Source organism: Symphodus melops (genome assembly GCF_947650265.1).
Source record: "Symphodus melops genome assembly, chromosome: 4".
Taxonomy (NCBI): Eukaryota; Metazoa; Chordata; class Actinopteri; order Labriformes; family Labridae; genus Symphodus; species Symphodus melops.
In genome coordinates, this window is record NC_136694.1 from 12,436,536 (window position 1) to 12,460,469 (window position 23,934).

Consider the following 23,934-nt stretch of genomic DNA (forward strand, 5'->3'; position numbering starts at 1 on the left):
AAGGAATGTAAACTGCACCCAATTGCTTATACAGGTTTACATGTTTAAGTAGTAGCTTAACACGTGGGGTAACTTTTTGTTTGACTTAAGTTTAATCGTTTAATCTTTAACTATACCACAGTTTGTACTGACACACAGCCTATATTTACCTCAGTGGTGGGTAAAGTGCTGTGTGTATAATGGGCATTATGTGATTTTTGAAGTTGCAAAATAACACATGTTAACAAAACAATGGTAGGAACTTAATTTAATATTCATGTGTAAATATATTGCTCCAAAATACCATGTTCACCTTTTCAGCCACAAGAGGGCAGAACCTGCCTAACCATTGCAGAGGTTTTGAGTGGAACTAATGCCTAATAATAATTATTATTTTCAAGTTATTTGTTTGAGTCTTGGACCTATAAACTCACAAAATACTATACCTGTACTAATAATAGAACAGAACCTCAAGTAATTTCAAATATTGCAATTACATAAATGTTGATTTTTAAAAAAAATATATCACAATTAGGCTATATTGTGTCCATTTTATGGTCAATGTGATAATAAAAAGCATTGATGAGCTCACTTTAATGGGATAAAAGTCTTTTGACCTGACCTTCCCAATGATCAATGATCTTTTTTTGTACTAAATGATATTTAATAATAATTGTTGTTTTTCTTCCATCCCTGTATTGTTTGTGTATTATAAGTGGGAAAACTTCAATGTGCAGTAAACATAATAATAATAATAATAATAATAATAATGAATGTCACAAATAAAAAAAAAACTTCCTGCATCTACATGTTTTGCGAATGAAAAGTTATACATTTTAGAGTTGTCAGTATTTTGAATGCTGCAGTACGTTTCATGTTTTAAAACCATACAAAATCCACAATTTGAATAATTAATGGTACTGATAAGCACCAAAGTTCAGACAAAAAATACAGATCAAGAGAGTTAGCATTGGTCTAAATTCCACAAATACATTGGCAACAGTAGGCAGACAGACAGGCAGGCAGGCAGACAGACAGACAGACAGACAGACAGACAGACAGACAGACAGACAGACAGACAGACAGACAGACAGACAGACAGACAGACAGACAGACAGACAGACAGACAGACAGACAGATAGATAGATAGATAGATAGATAGATAGATAGATAGATAGATAGATAGAACTTATTTTTAGGACAGGAAGTTATTTTTCCTTTTTCTTTTTTTAAACCTTTCTCCATATTGGTCAGGGACCTCAGATGATAGAAAGCTATATGGGGGAGGGTCTGCCTGTGTGAGTGCATTTTAGGGGTGGGATCATGGCTTACAAGGGTGAACAAATGGGTATGTGTGACAGAGAGAGGCACACACAAAGAGAAAGTGTGAAGAGGAGAGAAAGAGAGGAGGAACCGTTTGGTCACAGAGATACTTGTTTGCGCTTAACTATTGACATGGGAGGAACCAGATAATGCCATCACAGGAAACCCAGACTTGACTTGTAGTTTTGCGGAAAAAGGAAACAGAAGTAGGTTTAAGAAGAGAAATGAAAGACTTAGTGCAGTCAGTAGAAGTTGGGGTCTCTCAGCGGAAAGGAGTTAAATTAAGTCGACCCAAAGTTTGGCTTCAGAATGAAGTGGTTCGTGTGGGACTTGCTGAATCCCTTTGCACTTACGTCATGATGGTAAGAAAAAGTCTGTTGTAACAGATTTCTAATAGGCTATTTGTCACATGTACATGATGTAAAACTGACTATATATTTCACTCACTTCATAAATGAGCTATTCTCTCTTTTTTAAACATTGTGCCACTCTTATCTGTAACATCCACATGCTATTAATTATTAATGTCATGTTCTTGACCCTTATAACATGCCCCCTCTGTCAAATACAAGTGTGTTTCACGGTCACATGCCAGGGGTAGGAAGTAGGGATTGGCTGGTTCAAGTGGGTGAACCAGGAAATGTAGTGTTACCAGAGGAATGGTCAGGCAGTGGGCCACATGGACAGGGTTTCAAAAGTCACATGTTCTATCAGCTGTTACAACAAAACCCTATACGAGGAGGCCTGGAAGGAATACACATCACAAACATGCATACATGCATCGTGGGCACATGCTGAACACCCCATGTAGATGAGAGATGTAAGAGATGTAGCATGAGAGCGCACACAGGCAGGCATATTTTATTCAAACTTGCAGGGCTTTCACTTGGGAAGGCGGTCTTACCTTTGACCTAAATACACATCATTTTTTGCTGAAGCAACATCATGTTTCCTGTTTCCTGAATGAATGACTTGAGGGGATCTGTGTTTAAGTCATTTTAGGTCATTTGGCAAAGGTTAAAGGGGACAGTGTGTTCCAGTTAGGCACATTTCAGACTGTCGAGCTGCTAATTTTTCCTTTACACATCCCCTTGACTGGATTGACCTAAAAGAGACTGTTAGGAATCAACAGTATTCTTCTTTCATTTCATCAACATCAGTGACCTTGCTTGACTCTTTTCCATCTAGGTTTTTGGCTTGGGCTCTGTGGCCCAGGTAGTGACAGGACAGGGAGCGTTTGGACAGTACATCAGCATCAACCTGGGGTTTGGACTGGGTGTTGCTATGGGGGTTCATGTTGGAGGGAAGGTCTCAGGTATACCAGCTTGACTTACTTGTGAAGACAACCATCACGAATCCTTTGAAGCCAATACAGATAACATTACATCTCATCTCAACATCTTTCTCAATCAGGGGCTCATATGAACGCAGCAGTGTCCATCACAATGTGCGCATTTGGTCGTCTTGCGTGGAAGATGCTGCCTCTGTATGTTTTTGCACAACTATTGGGTTCATTTCTGGCTGCAGGGACAATTTATGCTGTTTATTATGGTGAGAGCACACTTAGTAGTGGACACCAGCATGAACTTCTGCTTTCTTGCACTTTTAGTGTTATTCAAAAAATAAATAGTTTCTGTATTTTGAATGTTTTTTTCCGGCATACAGAAGCTATATTTGACTACTGTGGAGGGAACTTGACTGTGACTGGTGCCAGGTCCACAGCTGGTATCTTTGCCACCTATCCTGCACCGTACCTCTCCTTGATGGCTGGATTTATTGATCAGGTAGACATGAAACCAGACAGATTACTAAAGTACAATCATGTGACCCACTCTGTAGTAACCCTTGTACTGTTTTTTGAAAGGTGTTTGGCACAGCTATGCTGCTGCTGTGTCTGATGGCGCTGAGCGACCAGAAGAACAAACCAGCCGCAGCAGGAAACGAGCCTGTCGCAGTGGGCCTCCTGGTGCTGCTTATTGGTATTTCTCTGGGCAGCAACAGCGGCTATGCTATCAACCCCACCAGAGACATCGCACCCAGGGTCTTCACCGCCATAGCAGGCTGGGGGGCCGATGTGTTCAGGTAAACAGAAGTAGTGTTTCTTTGTTATAGGGGGATGGGAGAGAATTTGATGTTGTCTTAGGGCAAATAAACCAGGGCTGAATTGAGGCTAATGCACTCCGTCATCATTAAATGTTATATTTGGCTTTTTAAAAAAATAAAATAAAACAGTTCACTCTTTACTGTTATTATCTGTACAGGTCTGGTAATGGTTGGTGGTGGGTGCCTCTTGTTGCACCCCCAATTGGAGGAATATTGGGTGCAGGGCTCTACAAGGCCTTGGTGGAGATGCACCACCCTCCCGTTTCTGAGCAGAGTGAGGGACTGTTGGAAGAGGAGACGATTGCTCTGGAGAAACAGGAAAACAACTGTGCAAATATATGCGTCTAAGACCCCTCATCCAACTTAAAACAAAGCACGTAAAACTGTGTGGCTATCTGCATGCAGTAGAATCATTCCATGAAAATTAATCTCTAAAAAAACAGACCAAGAGTAAAGAAAAAAAAGCTTGAATGGAGAACAGATGGTTTTTCTCAAAAAGAGGGACTTTCTAAAATAAGGACTTTTTTTTGAATATGTCAAGCAATTTTAAAATGTGAATAACATCTCATTTAGACACTAATCTGGTGCATGTGATTGTGAGTGACTGCAACACAAAACGTATAAACATACTACATTTATGGCTCGTTCTGCGACAGAAATAAGAAAAGGTTGAAGAATATTTCGGATGATGAAATAAACACTCATTGACATGTATTTTATTTTTCTAATATTGAGGCAATAGCACCAGATAAAACCTTTAAAACACATTATAATTATCATTCTCTTTTAACAATCAACAGGAGAGCACTTACATGAGCTCTTTATCTGAACCATTTGTGAGGAAAATAAGTTGCCTCATATTGCACAAAAATAAACATGTATCTTTTTGCAAATTAAATAGGAACAGTAGGAGTCGGCTCCTCACAGCTTGAAAGGGCAGCAGCACAACCAGAGATAATAAACATGTTCCTCTTTCCAAGAATCCAGCACGCAGCAGCCTAAAGCTAACAACTGTATATGGAGGCTCCTGATTAACTTTATAGGAGCTACAGGGTTATTAAAAAAAGAGCATTGCTTAGAGATGTATATAAGCTAACAAGTTCTGTTGAATATAACCTCCAACATTTGGTCAAATGCATGGAATCACCATAACAGCATGCACTCTGATCTCAAAGTACAAAAATCACTTTTTGTACCCATCTATTGATTTCTTTTTAAAGAACGCACGCATCTGAACCTAAATCTGAAAAACAATTCTAAATTCAGATTTGCAAGCATTCTTTCAATCATTAATCATTTAAACTAACGCTCACATATCGAAGTTTCAACAGACACTCAGAATAGGGACTTCCACAACCTTTTGTGGATCATGTGATCATCTTCCTTTATTTTAAAGTCATAGATACATGCTTTAGGTCATACAAGCCCTTTAACTAACCAGAGAAAAAGTCATCATACTGGTGTCACATCTGTATTTCCTTTAATTGTGCACTAGCGTTTACATGAAGACAGATTTAAAATGTTTCTTTTTAATTTTTTTGTAATGCTACTTTTATTTGTTGTTATATATTACATTCAAAATGTATATATGTGTATGTATATATATTTACAATCAATCCTAGTGATGATAAGCATAGATAAAAACTCATAGTGTTATTATTGAGTACTGTTGAGTCCTCGTGGTTACGGCACCGACACAATGTGTTACTAAAGTATGACAGTATTATTGGTGCCTATAGCACACAGACAGATTCTAAGAACTGGTTACCTTGGCTTTAGGTTCACCACTAAAAATATACTGTTTTCACTTAGGCTTTGAAAAATGTAATCTATTTGTGATCAAAAGGTCTCTTTTCTTCCTCCCTTGTAATGTGTAGTGACGCGTGAACTAAAGTATGATCCTCAGGACCATCATGATGGCCCTTGTGATGTGAAATGTATGACAAAACAAAACATTTTTTCTTATCACTTTAGCTAGATTGGAGGGTCAGTTTACTCAAGAAACCTCCAACACATGGCCACGTTATCTTCACAAGATGGTACCACCAACATCCCGCTTATGTATCTATTCAGACATGCAGTAGTCCAAGTCCAGTTAATGGTATGCTCCAATGGAAGAGCAAGCGGCTGACAGACAGATTGATCAGAGTTAAACCACTGACAGAATTGCGGCTTCCTCTTTCAAGTTTTTTCGATGAACAGACTGTAAAGTGGATCAAAATATTTTCTGAGTTGAAATGTTTTCACCGTTTTACACCAATGTGTCTTCCTGTGCTGCCCTGGCTCTTACCAGTGCTTCCTAAGCTGCACTGTGCTGACTGCTTCTTCTTTGGAACAGGCACCTTTGCTTTGCCTTTGAAGGCTTTTGTTGGATCCAGCTTGTTGAGATAGGAATCACCAGCAGGATCGGCCAAGATGAGCTCACTGCTGAAAATCAGGGGTTGGTACAGAGATGCCCACTGCTGCAGAGGGAATAGGAGATAGATAGATTTATTATTACTGTGAACTTGTTGTGTAGAATAAGTGAATAAATAAAACCCAACAACACAAGATTTGTAATAATAATGAGAGAAAAAAGTGTTATTTCAGGGATTCATAAAAAATGTACTTCTTTCATGTACATCAACATGCTGTCAGGAATATTTGTAGAAGTCAAAAAAGAAAATAAAGTGAAGACAAAAATGATTTTTATATAAATGTCCTGTTTCAGATACTTAAGCAACAATATTTTATCCTTTGTGTAACATATTGTGACATCTAAGTACAAGTATATACAGTACGTATATACTGTATATAGTCAGAGAATTAGGTAGTTAGTTAAATAAGTTAGGTAAAATTACATTGAAAAGACAAATCAGAAGTTAGTAAGGTACAGAGGTCATGACAGATTTCAGCCTAAAATAATTAAGTAAATATAACTTTTGTAGATACAATTTTTCCAAATGTGTTACACTCATTTGCACCTTTGCCTGGGGGCTGGGGCCATAGGGGGTGAAGGCATACTGCCACTCAGGCAGACCAAGATGGGTGATCATCAGCCGGTAGTAGGAGGTGAAGGTTGCTGTCAGAAAATGCCAGCACAGTGAACGATCAAGAAACCAAATTTCGCTCTGCTGGGCCACAACACCTGCAAATTACAATAAATACATGATAAAAAATGTATATTTTACATTTATGATAAATTTACGCTTCGTGAAACATTATGAAATGTGTGAATAAAAACAAGACCTGGAGTGCAGCTTTTGTATACTAGGCACACTTTGCCGTTCCCACCACAAGAATCCAGCTCAAAGATGCGGCTCCGGGAATCAAAATGAGGTGCAGCAGAAGCAGGTCTCTTGTCTGGCAAACAGCATTAACGAATCTTGAATAAACATTCACTTTCCAATCAACATTTCATTCATTAGCCTGCTTTCTGCACAGCTGAGCACACAAACAGACCTAATCAAACTTGACATGCTGTAATTGTTGATCTAAGCCCACATGAGGATCTGACAGGTGATGCTTACCACTTTCTGTGCTGTTCTCCTCCCAGTCCAGGTCAGCCAGTGAGGGTGCGTTTGGTAGAGAGAATAATGACACTGGCTGCAGAAGTGGGCACAGTCTGGCCACACTGTTAACCATCATGCATCCTAAGGAAACACATTCATCTGAAAGAAAGCAAACCCCACACATAGTGATCTTATCAAAGAGCTAAACAATTCTTCACAAAATACTTACTTAATCACTTGTTTTAAATGAATAGCCTTTACTTTACTGATATATGAACGCTTCATTAGAATGGTATTATTACAGTCATAACACGATCACACTGATGTGGTCACCTACTGTCAAGTTGAACACCCCAGGTAAGTGTAAATCCATCGGTTGTCAGATAGAAATCTCGCAGGTCCTCTGGCAAAATACACGTGTTTTTCTATGGAAGAAGCACAGCGAGGTCAGTTAGTCGACAGCCATCGACATCTATAAACATTTATGTGTATGTCTACAGCAATACAGTGACCACATTTCAATCTTTACAGTGTCAGTAAATGTTTCCACCTGTTCCCAAGACAGCAGGGTCCTTTTCTCCGATGGATCTCTTTCTACAAAACGCACATCCACCACACCAGGCATATTTTCTGGCACAGCAGGAACACATTCATACATTGTATCAATATCACAGTAAAACATTAATATTCCTGTTAGCTAATCTGGACGCCTTTAGCTAGTTTTACTGCAAAAAAACATGACGATACACACCTAGTATTCGAGTGATACCAATCGTCAGTCGTTCAGCAACACCTTTAAATGATAAGCTTTCTTTTGTCTCTTCCATTTTCCAAAAATGTTTTATCACAAATGTGTGCAAAATCCTTGATGCATCCTCTGCGGATATCTACACCGTAACCTATCAGCTCGGAGCTAGCAACACAAACAGGAAGCAGCATGTGCTGCTTTAAGGCATATTTAATTCACTTTTTTAGCCAGTAGCAAACGCTCTTACAAAAACTACAACCAATAAGCTCTCGCTATTCAAGTGAAAGGCGGGACTACGATTCCTTGGCAACGCTTGGCTCCCTGGAAGTGGTGGCGGTTGTTTCAACATGGCGGCAGCGTCAACAGCGAGTGGGAAGTCAGGGATATTTTGGATGAACAGCGGTACGCTTACCTATCTTAAATACATTTTACCGAAAGCATACAGGTTGTGGAGTTTCCACACACAAAAGCTAAACTAGTTAAGTGATTTTCTATGCTGAAAGTTTTTAAAAATTTTTTAAGTAAGCCGCTAACTTAGCTTTAGACTTGTTAGCTTCTTTTGACCAAAGTAGGTTTAACTTCACGTTTACAGTCCCGTCGTCAAATATATCTTCAACAAATGTTCAGTCGTTAAACTTCTGCCATGTCATGAGCAAAAGCAATTTTATGTATGTGAGTTGAACATCAAACAAATTAGATTTTATTTTACTGTAAGACAAACGTTTTTGTTTTTACTGCTACTTTGGAGGAAGCTATCTGTATTTGATGGTAAATAATGATTGTGCTAACAAACAGGAAACGTGTTAACACACTTTACAACAAATGTCTGAACGTTCATTTCGGTGTCTGCTTCTCTTCTATTCATCCACACAGGCTCAGATGATGACACACCTTCACGGTTTGTTCCAGGTGAGTCTAGGTGGCACAATGCCTTTTAAACACTGTGAGCTGTATATGTACCTAATGCACACATTGTATGTCTTCCTAAATATTGTCTCAGGTGTGGATGGAAAGATGAAGACTCAGACTCCTTTCAGGATGGGGCCTAGCAGCACCAGTGCGTTCAGTAAAAGAGTTTCAAACATTCAAGCCAGGCATGGCTCTGCCTCCAAGGATGGGACGACGGTAAAGAAAGGTGCGAAGAAACACGTCCACCTACAAAGTGAGCCTTCTGGGTTATATAGCAACGAACAAGTGTCAGTCCACTGCCCTGCGACAGAAAACATCCCCTCTTCAGCCAATGGGACCCTTCTGTTCTCCACACAGGTAAAACGTTGTTTTCTGCAAACAGTTTCTCTTCCTGCTTTCCTAGATTGAAGCTGAATAAGTCAGCCAATGTATTGATTTTTGAAATACTTAATGAAAATAACGGGAAAAAATGAATGTGAAAGAATCTTAGTAGCTTACTGAATGTCTGTTATCATCTGTTAATGTTTTCTTATTTTTGCTAAAAAACAGACTAAAAGAGAAAAGAGCCTGGTATGTTTAAAGGACCTCTGCCCTGAAGACAAGCGCCGGATTGCAAACCTCATTGAAGAACTAGCCAGGTAATTGATGACACTATGGGCTGAAGCTATGGGACAACATAGTTTTAAAGTTATATATAAAAAATATGATTTAAAGGGGGCGCTGGTGGCACAGTGGCAGTGCGCGCGCTCCCATGTATCGAGGCTACAGTCCTCATGCGGGCGGCCCGGGTTCATGTCCGGCCTGTGGCTCCTTTCCCACATGTCATTCCGCACTCTCTCTCTCTCTCTCTCTGATTTCCGCTCCTGTCCACTGTCCTTCCTCTCTAATAAAGGTACAAAATTCCAAAAATAAATCTTTAATAAAAAGATTTAAAAATGCTGCAGTAACTTTGTATACCATGTCACTCATTATATAGATCACCCGTCCTTTAACTCTGTTATTATTTCTTTTCCAGAGTGAGCGAGGAAAAAGAAGTGTCAGTGCAGCGCCTGAAAGACGAACAGGAAACTTTTGAGCGTAAGATCCAGCAGTTGGAGCAACAGAACCTGATCATAGCACAGGAGAGAGAGAGTATCCTTTCAGAAATAAAATGAACGAAACAACGCAGAGTTTTTATTGGCTGCGTTGTGTGTGCTTATGTGTTGACGTTTCATCACGTTGTAGACATTGGAAATGGCAGTGATTGTTGTTTGGAAAGATCTCAATCCGGCTCACTTTATTTTTCAAAGAAACCACAGCTGTAACAAGTGTAACAACCCTAAACTCCAGGGTAGGATTGTTTTATCAAGAGGTACAGTTCTTTTGTTTTTTTCTTCAAAGAAATCCTTGGTTTAAACCGTTTTTCTCCTGAGAAGGAAACAAAGTTTATTTTACTGAGTGGATGGACTTTAAATTAAAAGGACAGCGTATTTAGTAAAGTTATCCACTGTTATCTTTGGCTGGAATAATAAACAGTCGCTATGGGACCTATTCATTGCAGTCTGTCTGAGCCTGATTGCCTTTTGTTACCTATGTTGGTGCTATTTGATAAGAAATTCAGCAGGGGGCAGTGTTGTCTTGGGGAAAGCCATGTCGTGTTTTTAGCCAAAAGGCCTCCGTTTGGTACAAAAGACTGAGAAACAGATTCATTTAAATAATTTGAAGCCTCCTGCAGTTGTCTTTTGCAAGTGCTTGTAGCTTATCCGCTGTGTACAGAATCAATTTCATGGTTGGAGCCATGGCCCGAATCATCGAAGTCATCTTAATATCAAGCATGAATTTGGATTTTTACTGAGAAACTACAGCATGTGCTCCCCCCTCCAAATGTTGCAGAAGTGAGTTTAGTTCCTTCACCTAAAACAAGATCAGTTTGACTCCTGGCTGATTTTTTGATTGTCCAACATGAGTGTTAAACGCTTTGCTGGTCATTGCACCCCATAATCAGCAGACTGTCTTCATAACAATTCTGCTCAGGTCAAACCACAGCATCGCCAGCAGTCAATTTAGGTAAAAACACTGCAAAATATGAAGAGTAATTGACCCGGCTGGTAAATTGCACAATTGGCAACGGTGGCGGGGAAAATTAGGAAAGCACAACTCAATTAAAGGCACTTTGGCTCGGAGACTTGGCATTTACACCAAACTTCCAAACTCCATTAAAAAGGTATTTGAGTGGAAAAAAAGTGTAAGGATCCAAGCTCCTCAGGGGGGGAAACGTCGTCCTTTAAAAGTGCATGTAGGAGTCACGAAGGCTCTTCTCAGGCAGGAGGTTTGGGCACTTCTCCGAAAGGTTAAGGAGACACCAAAGGCAAACACAGTGAGAGAGGGTCTTGTCAAGTTTAATTCCATTACGCCTCAGCTTATCTTATCAAACCAAGATTCAGAGTTGTCAGGCGTATAAAGAATGTTGGAAAATACCGTAGCCCCGAGCCACCGAGGATGAGAGGAAAACAGTACTCTTGATATTTTGGGGCGTTCAGCTGACATTTGGAGCAGCAGGACTGAATTTACGTCTCAGATAGGAAGGGTGTCTTTTGTACTTCAAGGCATGTTGGCATGGTCTGAAGTCAAGGTGGCGTGACTAACACGATGCAGTGTTTTTACTTGTTGTATCCGGATCAAGGCACAGCAGGTGCTGCAGCTAATGTCATTTATTCAATTGAAACAATTGGAGGGAATCCTGAGGCCGTGGAGGGAGGAACGGGCCTGTTAGGAAATGTCACTGAAAAATGCGACATGTTGCGATGGAGGATGGTGAAGCAGAAGTCAGCCCTCCATAGATTCTGACCGATGATAACAACATGTGGAAATGTGGCAGTAACGAACAAGCATTTTGTGATCAGTTTGCATGAGAAGATCGAGTGTTGGAGATTTTTGGCCGATCAAACTCTTCAGACTTCTTCTTTCGTGTTGGGCATCTCTTAGCTTTATTTAAAGAACGAGTGATGGGGTAGAGGCCACATGCCGTTTAAGATGTTATACATGATCCTTCTAATGTGAAGCTGCTTGATGCCAATGTCCTATTTCGAGTTCTGCCTTTCACCTCCCTGCTGAGTCCATAAAAAAGGGCTGTTAAAAAAAGCATAAATGCACCGAGCTCCTGTCGCTGATTATTTACCAAGACAAAGTTAAGCATCGTAGAGGTTGATGTAGGGTTTCTATAACTGTTGACTGAATCCATTTAAATGCTTAATTGGGTTAAATAAAATCCAAATGAGCCAATTTAGGGCTTGATGTGACATTAATAATGCATAAGGCATTGAATCTGTACTTAAAGAATACAGATTGAATCAGGTGGTTGTCGATTCAGCTTTATTTAGTAGTAGTGTGCTCATGCGTGGCAGGTTTGCAGTTGACGCATCACAAACACATTTGACTCTTTGTTCAGATGAACTGTAATAACTGGAGATGTGCCGTTATTGTTAGGAGTCCTGACACAGAAGGTGGCTGGCGATCTTTGGTTCTCGGGAGCGTTTGCTCCGAAGACCATGAAGGTATTTTCCAAATAATTATTAGCTGACATGTTGAGTTATTTATTGGTTTATTGAGTGACTTAAAATCGTTTCTCTTGTTCAGGTTTCATAGCAGTGAGGCCGTTATGTAATCTGTCTTCTTCTATTAATTCCCTGTCATTGCATCCTTACACACATTTATGCTCTTCAGTCTCCGCCCCAGTTTCCTCTCACATTTCTGCTCAGGCTCACTCTGTTTGGCACAGTGAGCTAAAGCAGGCTTTAAAATATTCCCCCCTCCTGTGCAAATTTGTTCCACCTTGAAGTGGATTTCATTATTTCATTTGAGCCGGGGCCTGACAGGGAAGTGAATCATTTTGACAGGCTCCGTCTGAAGCTTCTTCAGCCAAAGCCCTTGATTTGGAGTATTTTTGGAGGGGGGGGGGGGGGGGAGGGGGGGAAGAAGAGAAGTCGTTGTTGGCACTTTGCAGCTCTAACCTAAACCAGGGGCTTTCCGAGTGCTTGGCCCCCATTGGCTGAGGTCCAGGGCTGTGGAGGAAGCATGTTTAGTGTGGCGACAGCGAGTGAGAGGTGGAATCTTATCAGTGTCGCTCCACTCGCTTCAGATTACCTTTCACTTACTGTCCAGTGACTTTGTCAGCCTGTCAACACATTAACACACCTTACAGTCATCTTTGGTGTCGGGATGCTATGATGAGGAGGCGTTAGTGTTGGTACAGACTTTGTGTGTGTTCCCTTCTTTTTTGAACATCACTGATTTGCATTCTCTTTCTTTATATTTCTATGTATTTGGAAACATTTGTTTTAAACAAAAAAACAAAAACGTGGGAATGGCAAATCTTTAAAAATGAGCGAAAGGCTTTTATTTATTTTTTTCAACTAACAATTCTTTGTTGGACTGAGGTGAAGGGTAGCTCTGTAAACATATTCAGTATCTCCTCTTAAAGACTCTTTTTCATGCTGCATAAATCGAGCCACCAGCGCAGGTTTACATGATGTGATGTCCTTGTGATGTCTTTCAGCTTCCTTCACAAGACGACTTCCATAAACATTATCGGTGCAGCGATAGGGCGGCTTCAGCTGGATGAAAGCCTCCCTCACCATTTCCCTGTGTTTACGGATGCCGCTGCATTGCATTTGTCTGCTGTCTGCTCCTCAATTCAAAGTCGTCCCGGCTTTCTTCTCTGCCCCTGCCTTTTCATTTCCACAAACTGATTGAAGTCTTCTAACAACCAAAGTGTTTTCTTATGGAGTGTTCCTCCATCTATTCCTCCAATAAGACTCTTCTTTGAACTTTGATTTCCTCTTTAAATGGAGGCTCCTCTGCCCCCCCCCCACTGAACGAATGCTGAGAAACTCATCATCTGGGGGAGCGAGGCCACTGTCATAAATAGATGTGGCCTGCAGGAACACACTTTAAGGTCAGCTCGTGCGGGAGTGCCTTTCTGCCTGCTTCAAGGAATTGTTTGTGAGCTTGCTTTTTAGGGGTTCAGGTGCAAAGTGTGCCCCTGTCGTGTCTGGCTGTTTACTCCAAAGAGTCAGACTGGGGTTGATTATTGAAGGTGTGCAAGTGTGTCTGTGTGCAGTCTCTCCATTCTCATGCTCATTATCTTTGTATGTGTCGTCGTGGAGTGGGGCTGCCACTGTCATTAGTTGGCTCCTGAGGCGCAGCAGTCGTTCCGCTCCAGATTAGTTTTCTTGTGTCTGCCAGCTCACTGTCTGGCAGATAGCCTGGCACGGCGCTGCCCAGCTCAGCTCGACACAGCTTGGCCCGACCCAGATGGCGAAAGCTCTGTGCCACAACAACAACTTTGATTTTGCTGGCCTCCTCTCCAACTCTGTTTTTCAACTTTGCTGTTTCTCTCTACTTTTCTGGTCCAATGTGTAATTGATTGTAGAAAAGGGTTTAATTCAGACTGTCAGTCTAAATCCAGCATAAATTGCAATTCAGAACTCTGTCCTTCCTAAAATTGCTGATGTTCACAAAGATACCTTCTCAGTGGAGCACAGTGGGAAATCATGTAGTTATTATTTACTTCTGTGAGTTTCATCTGAACTTTGTTTTTTTGATTGATTGATTTTGTGATTATACTTCTTCATTGTGCTTTTCCATCTTTAACAAACACCACACATGTATAAATAATGTACACATTTCAAAGCAGATAAAAACAAACGACAACGAACAAACAAAACGGACAACAAAACATGATAAAAAAACTTCATCTGTACTTTGTACTTTGTAAATCTTTCCCTTTATATTGTTGAGGAGGATAAATTTATTCTGGCATCTGTCGGCCAAGCAGTATCATGAGTCTACTTTATCTCAGGGTTTGAATCTTGTAGAATGTTTCTGATTGGTTTGCATACCTTCTTGTTTCACCTTGTTGGTTCTTTAACCCTCGCTCCTTCAGGCATGCAGCAGCAGTACAGAGAATGTCAGGAGCTGCTCGGGCTCTACCAACAATATCTTTCTCAGCAACAAGCCAAACTCAACCAGTCCATTGCAGAGCTCAGCCAGGCACCAGCACACAGTAAGGTATGATATGGGACGGAGTGGGTTCGTGCAGGGCCGTAAATATCTGTGTTATTGACAGTATTTCAACACATGACGTCGATGTGACGTCACACTTTGGATGGGAAGCTCAAATGGTAATCGGGTTAATGTGATCATGACTTAATGTTGAGTCAGGCGTACGTTGCAAAACTGAGCAACCATTTTCATTTTAAAACTTTTTCAGTGATGAGATATTACACAGACAATGATCCCAAGAATCTGGAGAGACATTTGGTCACATTATGTCGCTCGAAGGCTCGAAGGCCGTCGCTTCCTTTCGCCTGACACCGGGCGTTCCTGTTGAAATCTGTCAATTTGAGATTAAACATAGATTAATCTGTGCAGATCGTTCTTAAATCTGAACCTCAACATTACAACTATGTCATCTGTGCAGTGATTTTCACTTTAAGAAATGAGCTAATGAATTTTCTTGAATCAACAAATCCTTGAAAAGAGAAAAGAAACTTTACTGAGCCTTAAAAACCACCAAGTTCTGCCCATACCGAACTGCAAGCATTAAATGTTCGGTATGTGAACATTAAAAAAAAAAAAAAGAAAAAAGAAAAGACAACCGCAACAAAAAAGTCACATGTAAATTCCAGCAATTAAAATAATCAGTTTGATGAAATAAATGTTTAAAATAATCTAACTGTATTGTTTCGATGCAGCTCGACAGGAGATCTGCACAGATCACACTGAAATAGATCCAGCTTGTTTCATCTCAGCCTTAAATATGTTTGAGATGTGTGTTGATATCGAGGATCAATGTAGACCTTTCCACAACTATCTGTGCTTCTCAAACATGTAGATGTTCTGAAGGAAGCGGGTGAATGGTAACAGCAGTGTTCTGATGCTAGTAGTAGTTTCTTATCAGTCAGAGTTGGACACGATGACCAACATATCCACCGTACAGCACACAGCCCTCCTGACATGTAATGTAATGATACGATACCTACTTGATGGAGTCCACTTCAGCCACTGGCTCAGTATGAAACAACGTACTGAAAACTCTCGCAAGGTGACCAGGTGAAGCAAATTCCCGCCTCCCTGACTTCAGCCTCTGAGAGAAAAGAAGACTTGGCCAACCTCTCTGTCCCACCGTGGCTCTGAATAATGCGCGTTTGCTTGCTCTCTGACCCTGAGCAAATTAGTCACAGCCTCTTCCTCAGTCAACTATTAGAGGAGATTTCCTCCTGATGTTTATCTCATCATTTTCCTGACCTTGGCTTACCTGCCAGTTGTTCTTTGAGGGAAATTGTCCTCTAAATCTTGTGGCCATTGTCCAGTTTTATAGTTTTGGAAGATGATTCGCATTTGTGCTTTAGACCTCCTCTAACATCATGTCTATACAGCAGCAGCCTGAGACCTGGGAGCAGTGTCTAACACAGGAAGGATTCAAGGCTGATAATGCCATCTGAGATCACTGTAGTCACAAGTGACAAGAAGAATATAGGACTTGAGGAATGAGTCTTTGCACCAGGTCTTGGCAACCCTCATAGAGACGAGGAGGACTTTCACACTTGAATAATTCTCCAGCTCTTTCCTGTAGGAGCTGTAGATGTGAACCTAAACACCCATATTTATTTTATTTTTTGCTTGGAATTCACCTGAAGTGTCTCCTGCCAGACCTCTAGTATTTTTCTGCAGAAAATCTGAGCGAGCTGATGTGAGAATTAGGCGGGATATTCTCCGGAGAATTTCACCACGAGCCAATAGGAGGGGGAGTGACGTGTCTACACTGTGACTGCTGCACGCTGCGTAGAGTATCTGCAGGCGACCACTCTGTGCACGTAATGAAACGGCTGCGTTACGTTTCCTGTTGGTCATGATGTTCTCCGCTCTTTGGTTGATGAGGTCATTCCACTGGACGACACGTAGCACTGATATGAAGGCAAATATTCTCATTATAGCATTTTGTAGTGGACTCTGTTTGTCCGCTACTTTCACATTGTTTTTTTTAAAGCCCCCCCCCCCCCGTCTGTCCCGCTGTGAGGTGCACATGTTAACAGCCAGGTCAGGAGAATCCCCGGACCAAATGAAGTAGATATAACAGGAGTGAATATGTGAAAAACAGCTTAGGTTATGTGTGAGCTGTTGTGGAACAGTTCTTGAAACCACACGGGGAAAGCTGTTAATGCACGTTGCAACATGATCGAATTGGGGTGGTTAGTGGCTCCTATTTCTGTATTGGTAAAATTCCATCTGTAGAGTGGCTCTGAATTACGGTGATGTGAAGCGCTCCAGCGTTTTTTTGGCTTCAGCACTCCATGCATTTTTCAGAGGATTCCTAAATTGGCTAAAATGCATTCATTGTTCTCTGTGTTCTATGTCCAGGTGCTCAGCAGTGAGGAAGCACCCAGCAGAGCTAATGGCTCACTCTTTGATGGTTCATACCTCGGCCTTGCCACTGCTCGAGCGCAGCAGCCTCAAGCATCCAGGAGTGGTAGTCGAGGAAAGGGAGCGGTTCAGATCTCAAGTGACGCTGACTCGCTGTCTTGTGTTAGTGAGTCTAGCCCAAGCGACGGGCCAATCAAACAGCAGAGGAGTCAGAAAAGGCAGTGCAGGAAGCCACACCTCAGATGTGAGCACTGCCAAGACAGCGGCTATGGAACACAACAACGCAGAGCTGATAATGGCTCTCGTCTGGAGAGGGACCAATACCAATCCCTCAACCAGAACGAGAGTGCAAGGTACAGATTATGAAGTAAAGATCTGTCATCCAACATGTTCACATCACTTTCTGTGTAGCTTGAAATCAATATGTGCTTTTCATCATGAGAGAATTGTTAGCATTAAAGCAAATGAAATGCTTATTTGTTACAAAGGCTTCACAGGGGGAATGCCATTGGCTCAGAGGCCAAAGAAGCCCTGGCCGGGTCTCAGCTGGGTCACGAGGACTGGGAGGAGAAGAGGCACCAGCTGCTGCTGCAGAAGATGCAGTTGGAGATGGAGAGAGAGAGGCTGCACGCACGGCTGGCTGAGCAGGAGGAGAGACTCCACAGACAGAATCAGCAGTTACACCAGACGCGTCATGATTACAGCAGGTAAAAAGAAAGAACATACACAGTAATAAACCGCATCTGGTAAAAAGCTGACATGTGGGCTGTAATTAGTCATTCATTTAGTAGTAAGAACGATTGGTTACTTAAGTGTTGTGCCCTTGTTCCCCCTAATTTCCTTTCAAACTCAGTCCATTTTTCTTTTTCTTTTCCTGTCTTCTCTTTAGGTTTCAGCAAGCTACAAAATCAGATGTCAAAAGCACCGCCTCTAGAAATGTAGATCCACAGCTGGCAGGTTCCTCTAACCAGGATTTACCCTCCAGGTAAACCAAGTAGCCTCGTAGAATGTCAGACAGAAACAAACGGCAATTCATTAAGTCAGATGTGTTTAAATGTTCTGTGGTCTACAGTGTGTGTGAAGAACCAGAGGTACACGCTGGAAGACAGAGCTTACATCAAAAGCCTTCCCGAACCCTGGACAATGGCAACGGTAAGATTCAACTTTTAATAAATCAGAGTTATTTGTTCACTGACCAGCAAAATGAAAACCATTGCAGCTCCAGATTAACATTGTTACATAGAGTATTTACTAAGTAATTCACTGTGTTTAAAGCTTTGATAAAGGTTGGTATGTCACAATTCATTCTTTCTGTCTTGCGAAAATTACTCAATTAACATTGTTGCTCTTCTATTATAACCTTCCTATTTTGCTTTTTTTTTTTTTAACAGAGGCCTTCGAGCTGTCCAAAAAGGACATGGCTACATCTCCTGTTCAGCCCCCTGTGAGCCTGAGTAAGCCCACATCCGTGTCTGCGATCCTAAAGAGCCCAGAGGCCAGGTAACAAATCTACCCATCAGTGAAACACTTAACAGAGATTGAGCATGTTTATTTAGTGATTTAAAGAAAGACAGGTAAGTTTAAGCTCTCCTTGAGGAATACTTTCACAAGGTAACAGCCTGTGAGCCGACCAACACAAAAGAGTTGCTCATTGAACGGTGACAAACGGCTCAGTTAAGCACTTGACTAATGCTGTATCCGAAGGGGACACATCTTTTATCTGTGCGAGTTTGAAATTCAGAACAGAGATTTCTCCAAGTCTTAAAAGAACTCCTCTACTGCAGCAAAGTTTGAAACATTCCTTCTGTTAGCACGCTTCTCCGACCTGTGTCGGACATCGGGAAGAGTTCTTGCAGGCTCGTCCGTCTGCAATATATTTCTTTCTTTATGAACTTTTAATGCGATTGAGTTTTTTGTTTTCTGCTTTCTTGTTATCATCCTCACACCATGCATGTTAAATAACATATGATACATGTGTAAGTGTTAGCAATAAAGCTCATGCTAGGATTGTATTTTCTGCTGAGTTAATTATGTCCTTTCATAGTCGAGCTAACTTTTGGAGCTGTGAGAAGCTAAATGAAGCTTTTTACTGGGCTAGGTAGCGATGTGGCCGGCCTGTCAGGAGACATGCTGCGTTCCATTAGTCGGCCTAGCAGGGACCCTGCAGCAGGTGTAATTGAACAGACTTCTGGATGCACACTGTGCTCCCTTCTCTCTCTCTCTCGCTCTCTCTCTCTGCCACAGTAATGAGTCGCAGAAAGCAAGAGTGAGGGAGAGATGTTAAAAGTGTCTGAGGGTGAGTGAGGGGTGAGAGAATCGGATAAAGTGAGAAGAGGGGGGGTGAAAAGAGGAAAGTTAACACAGGTTGAGAAGAACGGAAATGCAAATGGTGAGAAAGACGTAAGAAGCGAGAGAGATTTGGAGGACGGGAATGAGTCACTGAGTGCAAGCATCAGACTTTTCCTAAAAAGGAAAGGGCATTCATTACCTTTTTTTTTTTTTTTCTTCTTCTTCTTCCAACCTTACACGGAATGCTAATTAACCTGGCTGTGTGACGTCTTTGCGTGTGCTGCATGTGTGCATGAGCAGCTGTGCATCGGCCTGCCTCTGTTTCAGGGCTTCTTCAGTGGAATCTCGAAAAAAGTTTCAGGTCCTGAAAAAAAGCTTCCGATAACATTGAACAGAAAATCTTTTTATATTTCATTTTCCTTTTAAAGTTAATCCATAATATTTCCTTTTGTGAATGCCTGCAGTACCTGTAAGACAGCTTTACAGCTCAAAGTTTACAACTTCAGATCTTTAGCTCTTAAACAAAGCAGTGCCTGGTCCAAGTTGAACTGTGCGCTCCACTAGATGCCCATTAATTCCAGCAGCGGACCCCGGGTATCAGATCGTATTACCATCCATTTACACCTCCAAAGCCTATTAAAATAGTTGGACTCTTAGCTTCACACAGGGATTCTTATACTACCACTAATGAGGAAGTCTGCCTTTTTCTCATTCATATCTTTGGATAGTTTTAATGATTTTGTAATTCACTTAAAGACATACATTGTTTTTTTTTTTTCTTCTTCTGCTGTCCATAAAAATAACCTAATAAACATCGTGAGATAACATTATTTCGATGAATGGATGCAAAGGAGACAAAGAAAGTTGTGAACGTTGTGCTTCAAAGCTTATTTTACCAACGATGTGAGGAATGGAGCAAAAGTCAGTCACGTCTCGTCTTTAAAACTTCCAAACTACAAGTCAGTCAGAGTCTGTTACTGCCATAAATACGCTGTTGTTAACTGCTGCCAGCTTGTAATGAATGTTACACAGAGGCTATTAGACGTAGGAGACGAAATAAAGCAGCTTTCTTCGGTAAAGCAAATCTACCTATACTGTCAGATTCAGCATGCCACCTAAAGCGCTCTGTTTTACTCGGTAACAACGTGCCCCTCGTGACCGTTTAATCTTAACCAATTCAATCTCGATGTGCAAATTGCAAACCGAATCTGGGGTTAACATTAAATGACCTTCTTAATCCTTTCATGAATCCTGTGCTAGTTAGTAATGAGACAGTTCCAGCACACCCCGCCCAGCTCATCTCCATCCTTCCTGCCATTGCCCGCCTGCTATTGATTGGCTGGGAAATTGACATGCGGGATATACGCAGTGGCCATTATAGGTTTTTTATCTCACTGTTTGGACTGCAAATGAAAAGGGGCGCCGGGGCGAGACGGCTATCTTTAATGAAAGAGAGGAGCCAAATAAGCAGTGAAAGTTACGAGTGGGAAGAAGGCGAAGGGGAGCATAGGCAGAGGAGTTTTGTGGAAATGTTATCTGGCGTTACTGAACGAGAATTGGCGCACAGGGAAGTGAAGCCCAAAGGTTTTTATTACACGGAGAAAGTACAGTGCTATATGTGTTCAAAAGACTTGGAAAGTATTTGGAGGCAGGGAGCTTAACCACCACAGGACCTCTTTCATTTTTACATCCAGGCTCAAAGATACTGAGAGCTCTTTAATTCATTGAAGGATCTGTGTATGCTGTCAAAATCTCGCTGCTCTCTGTAGTACACTGTACTCTCTGAGGCTTCTTTCTGCTCTACCGTCAAACGCAGAAGATTGAAGTTTTTAATAGAGCTTTAATGTTGGCAATGCAGCATTTTCTAGATGCTGTCAAAATGACCCACATCCCAAGCTAAAGCTTTTTTTCTTTCTTTAACAATGACTGAAACTTGTTTTCCTGCCACTGTGGTCGAAGCTTTTTTAATTTTTTTTTTCCCTGTATGCATGTTTCAGTAAAATGGATTAGCCATAACTCCCCCGGGGGATATTAATATTGAGCAGCAGTTCACAACTTCACCTCACACAAACCGGAGCCAAGAAATGAAGTTCTTTGTTGGACTGTATACCCCCTGTGAAAATCTATTGGCATTCTCTCTGGCTCTCGCGCAATCTCGACCCACTCCCATTCCCCCGCATTCCGCCCAAACTGTACCCCTACCCCCCCTGCGCTCCCCTTGTTATAGATTGTGACCGCTGGTAAGTGATGCATTATTCATTACCAACATGTCGTCTGTTGATGGATGGCTGTTTGAGAGCCCTGTCCGTTAAATAAATCAACAAATAAAAATGCAAATTCTCACATTTTGAGAGAAGGAACCCAGCCAAAGTCCCTCCCCCACATTCCCTTTCTGCCTTCCTCTCCATCCACAAAGCTGCACTTGCTTCCAGCCTCCGTCTCTCTCTCTCTCTCTCTCTCTCACACACACACACACACACACACACATACACATACACACACACACACACACACACACACACACACACACACACACACACACACACACACACACACACACACACACACACACACACACACACACACACACACACACAAAGTTGCTCATGCTCTCTCTTTCTTGTTGACAGGCAGGAGACCAAATGAGGAAGACAGATTTACTTACTTGAGCCTCACTTTCTTTTTTCCCTCAGTTAACATTTAACATTGCTCAGTGGACTTAACCCTCTTTCACCCCCCCCCCCCCCCCCCCCCCCCACACACACACACACACACACTCATACTCCTAATGCTCATGCTCCTAAAGTAAATTAAAAACAAAAAAAGTTTTCAGCTACTGATCTGTTCTGCCTCTGGTTTATGTGAAAACATGGCGTATCAAGGTCTATAATAACGTGTGGAGAAACCCCGATTTGCCCTGATTGGAAGTTTCTCCTGTCTGTCTTCTGACCACCCACATGCATATCAACAAGTACACGCCAAAGATCACGCTTACCTGGGAAGGCTCTGTGTGCCGAGCTGTGCGATGCAAATCGATGCAGTTTCAAACGAGCAGAGAATTATGTTAGCAACATCAGTGGAGCGTGCTTTAAAGAATTCATGTTTTGTATCTGGAATGGCAGTCGTTCGGCTGTGTATACACTGAATAATTTATCAAGCCAGCCAGACTGAGGGATTGAATCTCTATTAGCTTAATCTCCCCCGTTTTGGTTTATTTATTTCTCTGCACATTCCCTCATTTCTATTCCAGGGGAGAAAGCATCAGGTCCGCTCCCCTCTTTTTCTCTAAAACCTGCGAGAAACTCTGTTTTTCTGCCGGGACGCCCCAGTGGCTTTGACTTGTTAAGGCTGCTTGTTAGGGTTCAGCAGACACCTCAGTAAGAAAGATTTTGTTAACACGTCAAAGAGAGATTTGCTTTCTTATCGTCTGTGGTAACAAGTGAGAGGTGAGTGGCAAATCCTTAAGTACTAGCATTGGACTCCAAATGGACTTTCGCCTTTTCTGTGTCTGTTACATCTTGGCCTGTACATTTCTGTTTACCATGAAACACAGCAATCATTTTCATTCACAATGCCTACCATCCTAAGGGCACCTTTGGGTTGTATCTAACAGAATATAGCAGTACTACCTTTATGCATGTTGAGGTCACATGTAAACCAAAGAGAAGGAAAACTCCCAAAGCTCTACTTATCTTTCCAGGTTGGAATTTTCTGTGGTTGAGTTGTTGGATATCTTTACTCCTGTCTCTGCACCTGAGCTAAATGAGCCGTCCACTCAAAGATCCAAAACCACACAGCTTCGGCTGGCCCCCGCTGACCCAAAACCAGTGGACAGAACCTTGTGTACCTCTGTTGGGCCTTACCCTCGGCATGCCCAGCAGGACCTGGAAGAAAGCCAAATACTGGAGGATATTTTCTTCATTTGCTGACGCAGAATCAGGATGAATCCAGTCCAGTTGTTTTTGGTCCCGCAATTGAGAGAATGATCATGATGTTATTTCCTGTATTGTGAATTTGTGGTTTTAATACAAATAAACAAGTATTTATTCAAAATCTGGGATGCGTCTAGTTTTTAATTGATTAACTTCTCCGTTGTTTACCTCAGAGCTACACTATTATCTCTGAGAACATTTGCTGCATTATTGCTAACTCAACTGAAACTCAATAAACAATGACAATATGTCAGATTTTACAAAAATGAGTTGAATGAATGATTCTTAAATGTAGAAAATCTCAAGGTTAATTAAAGCTTGTTCATACCCAACACCATGAATTTCTTTGAGGTTTCACAGAAAGATGTTCATATATTTTGAGAAATTGTGAATGAAAGATCAATGAAAACAACCAATCACCATTTGTGAATGGAGGGAATCATTTAAGAAAAGGCTTGTTTGTAGTTGCGTATTATTATCATCGTGTAAGTAATTATGACAGGAGGCAGAATGCTTTATTCTAGACTGTGCTTTAATATTGGGCTAAGCTGAGACGCATCATTCATTTAAAATTACAAAAAAAGAGTTCAGGGACCACAGAATGGTGCAGTCTGGAGAGCTAGGGGCGGGAGCCTAAAGCGCGCTGCCCAATCTGAAGCTGAGCTCGTCAGGAACCTGGCAAAGCTTAATATGCAACATTCATTTCCCCATCCTCCACATGTGCTGAAATTGGGAAACAGATTTCCAGAATACTTTG

General features: G+C 41.5%; 3 protein-coding genes across 5 annotated transcripts; 2 read left to right on the top strand and 1 right to left on the bottom strand.

The window, feature by feature from the left end:
- The first annotated feature begins 1,352 nt into the window (after positions 1 to 1,352).
- On the top strand, positions 1,353 to 4,119 carry aqp7 (aquaporin 7). Of its 2 annotated transcripts, XM_079341172.1 has the most exons (6): positions 1,353 to 1,664; positions 2,491 to 2,617; positions 2,716 to 2,853; positions 2,968 to 3,086; positions 3,167 to 3,384; positions 3,564 to 4,119. In XM_079341172.1, the coding sequence occupies exons 1-6, from the start codon at positions 1,527 to 1,529 to the stop codon at positions 3,751 to 3,753; spliced, it is 930 nt and encodes a 309-aa protein (XP_079197298.1). In that variant the 5' UTR covers positions 1,353 to 1,526; the 3' UTR covers positions 3,754 to 4,119. The 2 variants fall into 2 exon arrangements, with proteins under 2 accessions (XP_079197298.1, XP_079197297.1); XM_079341171.1 differs by having other exon boundaries at positions 2,716 to 3,086.
- Positions 4,106 to 7,843, bottom strand: tpgs2 (tubulin polyglutamylase complex subunit 2). Its single transcript, XM_079341173.1, has 7 exons — positions 7,648 to 7,843; positions 7,447 to 7,526; positions 7,234 to 7,321; positions 6,915 to 7,055; positions 6,634 to 6,747; positions 6,369 to 6,532; positions 4,106 to 5,867 (listed from the first exon to the last, which is right to left on the bottom strand). The coding sequence occupies exons 1-7, from the start codon at positions 7,721 to 7,723 to the stop codon at positions 5,649 to 5,651; spliced, it is 882 nt and encodes a 293-aa protein (XP_079197299.1). The 5' UTR covers positions 7,724 to 7,843; the 3' UTR covers positions 4,106 to 5,648.
- Positions 7,844 to 7,909: 66 nt separating this feature from the next.
- kiaa1328 (KIAA1328 ortholog) lies at positions 7,910 to 23,300 on the top strand. Of its 2 annotated transcripts, none has more exons than XM_079341162.1 (12): positions 7,910 to 8,046; positions 8,518 to 8,553; positions 8,645 to 8,910; positions 9,103 to 9,191; positions 9,569 to 9,684; positions 14,477 to 14,601; positions 16,954 to 17,309; positions 17,445 to 17,663; positions 17,846 to 17,941; positions 18,029 to 18,108; positions 18,348 to 18,456; positions 22,946 to 23,300. In XM_079341162.1, exons 1-12 carry the CDS (start codon positions 7,992 to 7,994, stop codon positions 23,172 to 23,174), a joined length of 1,776 nt encoding a protein of 591 aa, XP_079197288.1. In that variant the 5' UTR covers positions 7,910 to 7,991; the 3' UTR covers positions 23,175 to 23,300. The 2 variants fall into 2 exon arrangements, with proteins under 2 accessions (XP_079197288.1, XP_079197289.1); XM_079341163.1 differs by lacking the exon at positions 7,910 to 8,046 and adding an exon at positions 8,055 to 8,312.
- The last annotated feature ends 634 nt before the right edge of the window (positions 23,301 to 23,934 follow it).

Bases quoted from the DNA above. Each gene is read 5' to 3' on its own strand.
- aqp7 (XM_079341171.1), top strand. From the start codon at position 1,527: ATGAAAGACTTAGTGCAGTCAGTAGAAGTTGGGGTCTCTCAGCGGAAA. The intron at 1,665-2,490 runs GTAAGAAAAAGT...TTTTCCATCTAG, and splicing joins TTTGCACTTACGTCATGATG to GTTTTTGGCTTGGGCTCTGT. The intron at 2,618-2,715 runs GTATACCAGCTT...TTTCTCAATCAG, and splicing joins TGTTGGAGGGAAGGTCTCAG to GGGCTCATATGAACGCAGCA.
- tpgs2 (XM_079341173.1), bottom strand. From the start codon at position 7,723: ATGGAAGAGACAAAAGAAAGCTTATCATTTAAAGGTGTTGCTGAACGA. The intron at 7,527-7,647 runs GTGTGTATCGTC...CTGCTGTGCCAG, and splicing joins TGGTATCACTCGAATACTAG to AAAATATGCCTGGTGTGGTG. The intron at 6,748-6,914 runs GTAAGCATCACC...GCTGTTTGCCAG, and splicing joins GGAGAACAGCACAGAAAGTG to ACAAGAGACCTGCTTCTGCT.
- kiaa1328 (XM_079341162.1), top strand. From the start codon at position 7,992: ATGGCGGCAGCGTCAACAGCGAGTGGGAAGTCAGGGATATTTTGGATG. The intron at 17,664-17,845 runs GTAAAAAGAAAG...TCTTCTCTTTAG, and splicing joins ACGCGTCATGATTACAGCAG to GTTTCAGCAAGCTACAAAAT. The intron at 17,942-18,028 runs GTAAACCAAGTA...TGTGGTCTACAG, and splicing joins AACCAGGATTTACCCTCCAG to TGTGTGTGAAGAACCAGAGG.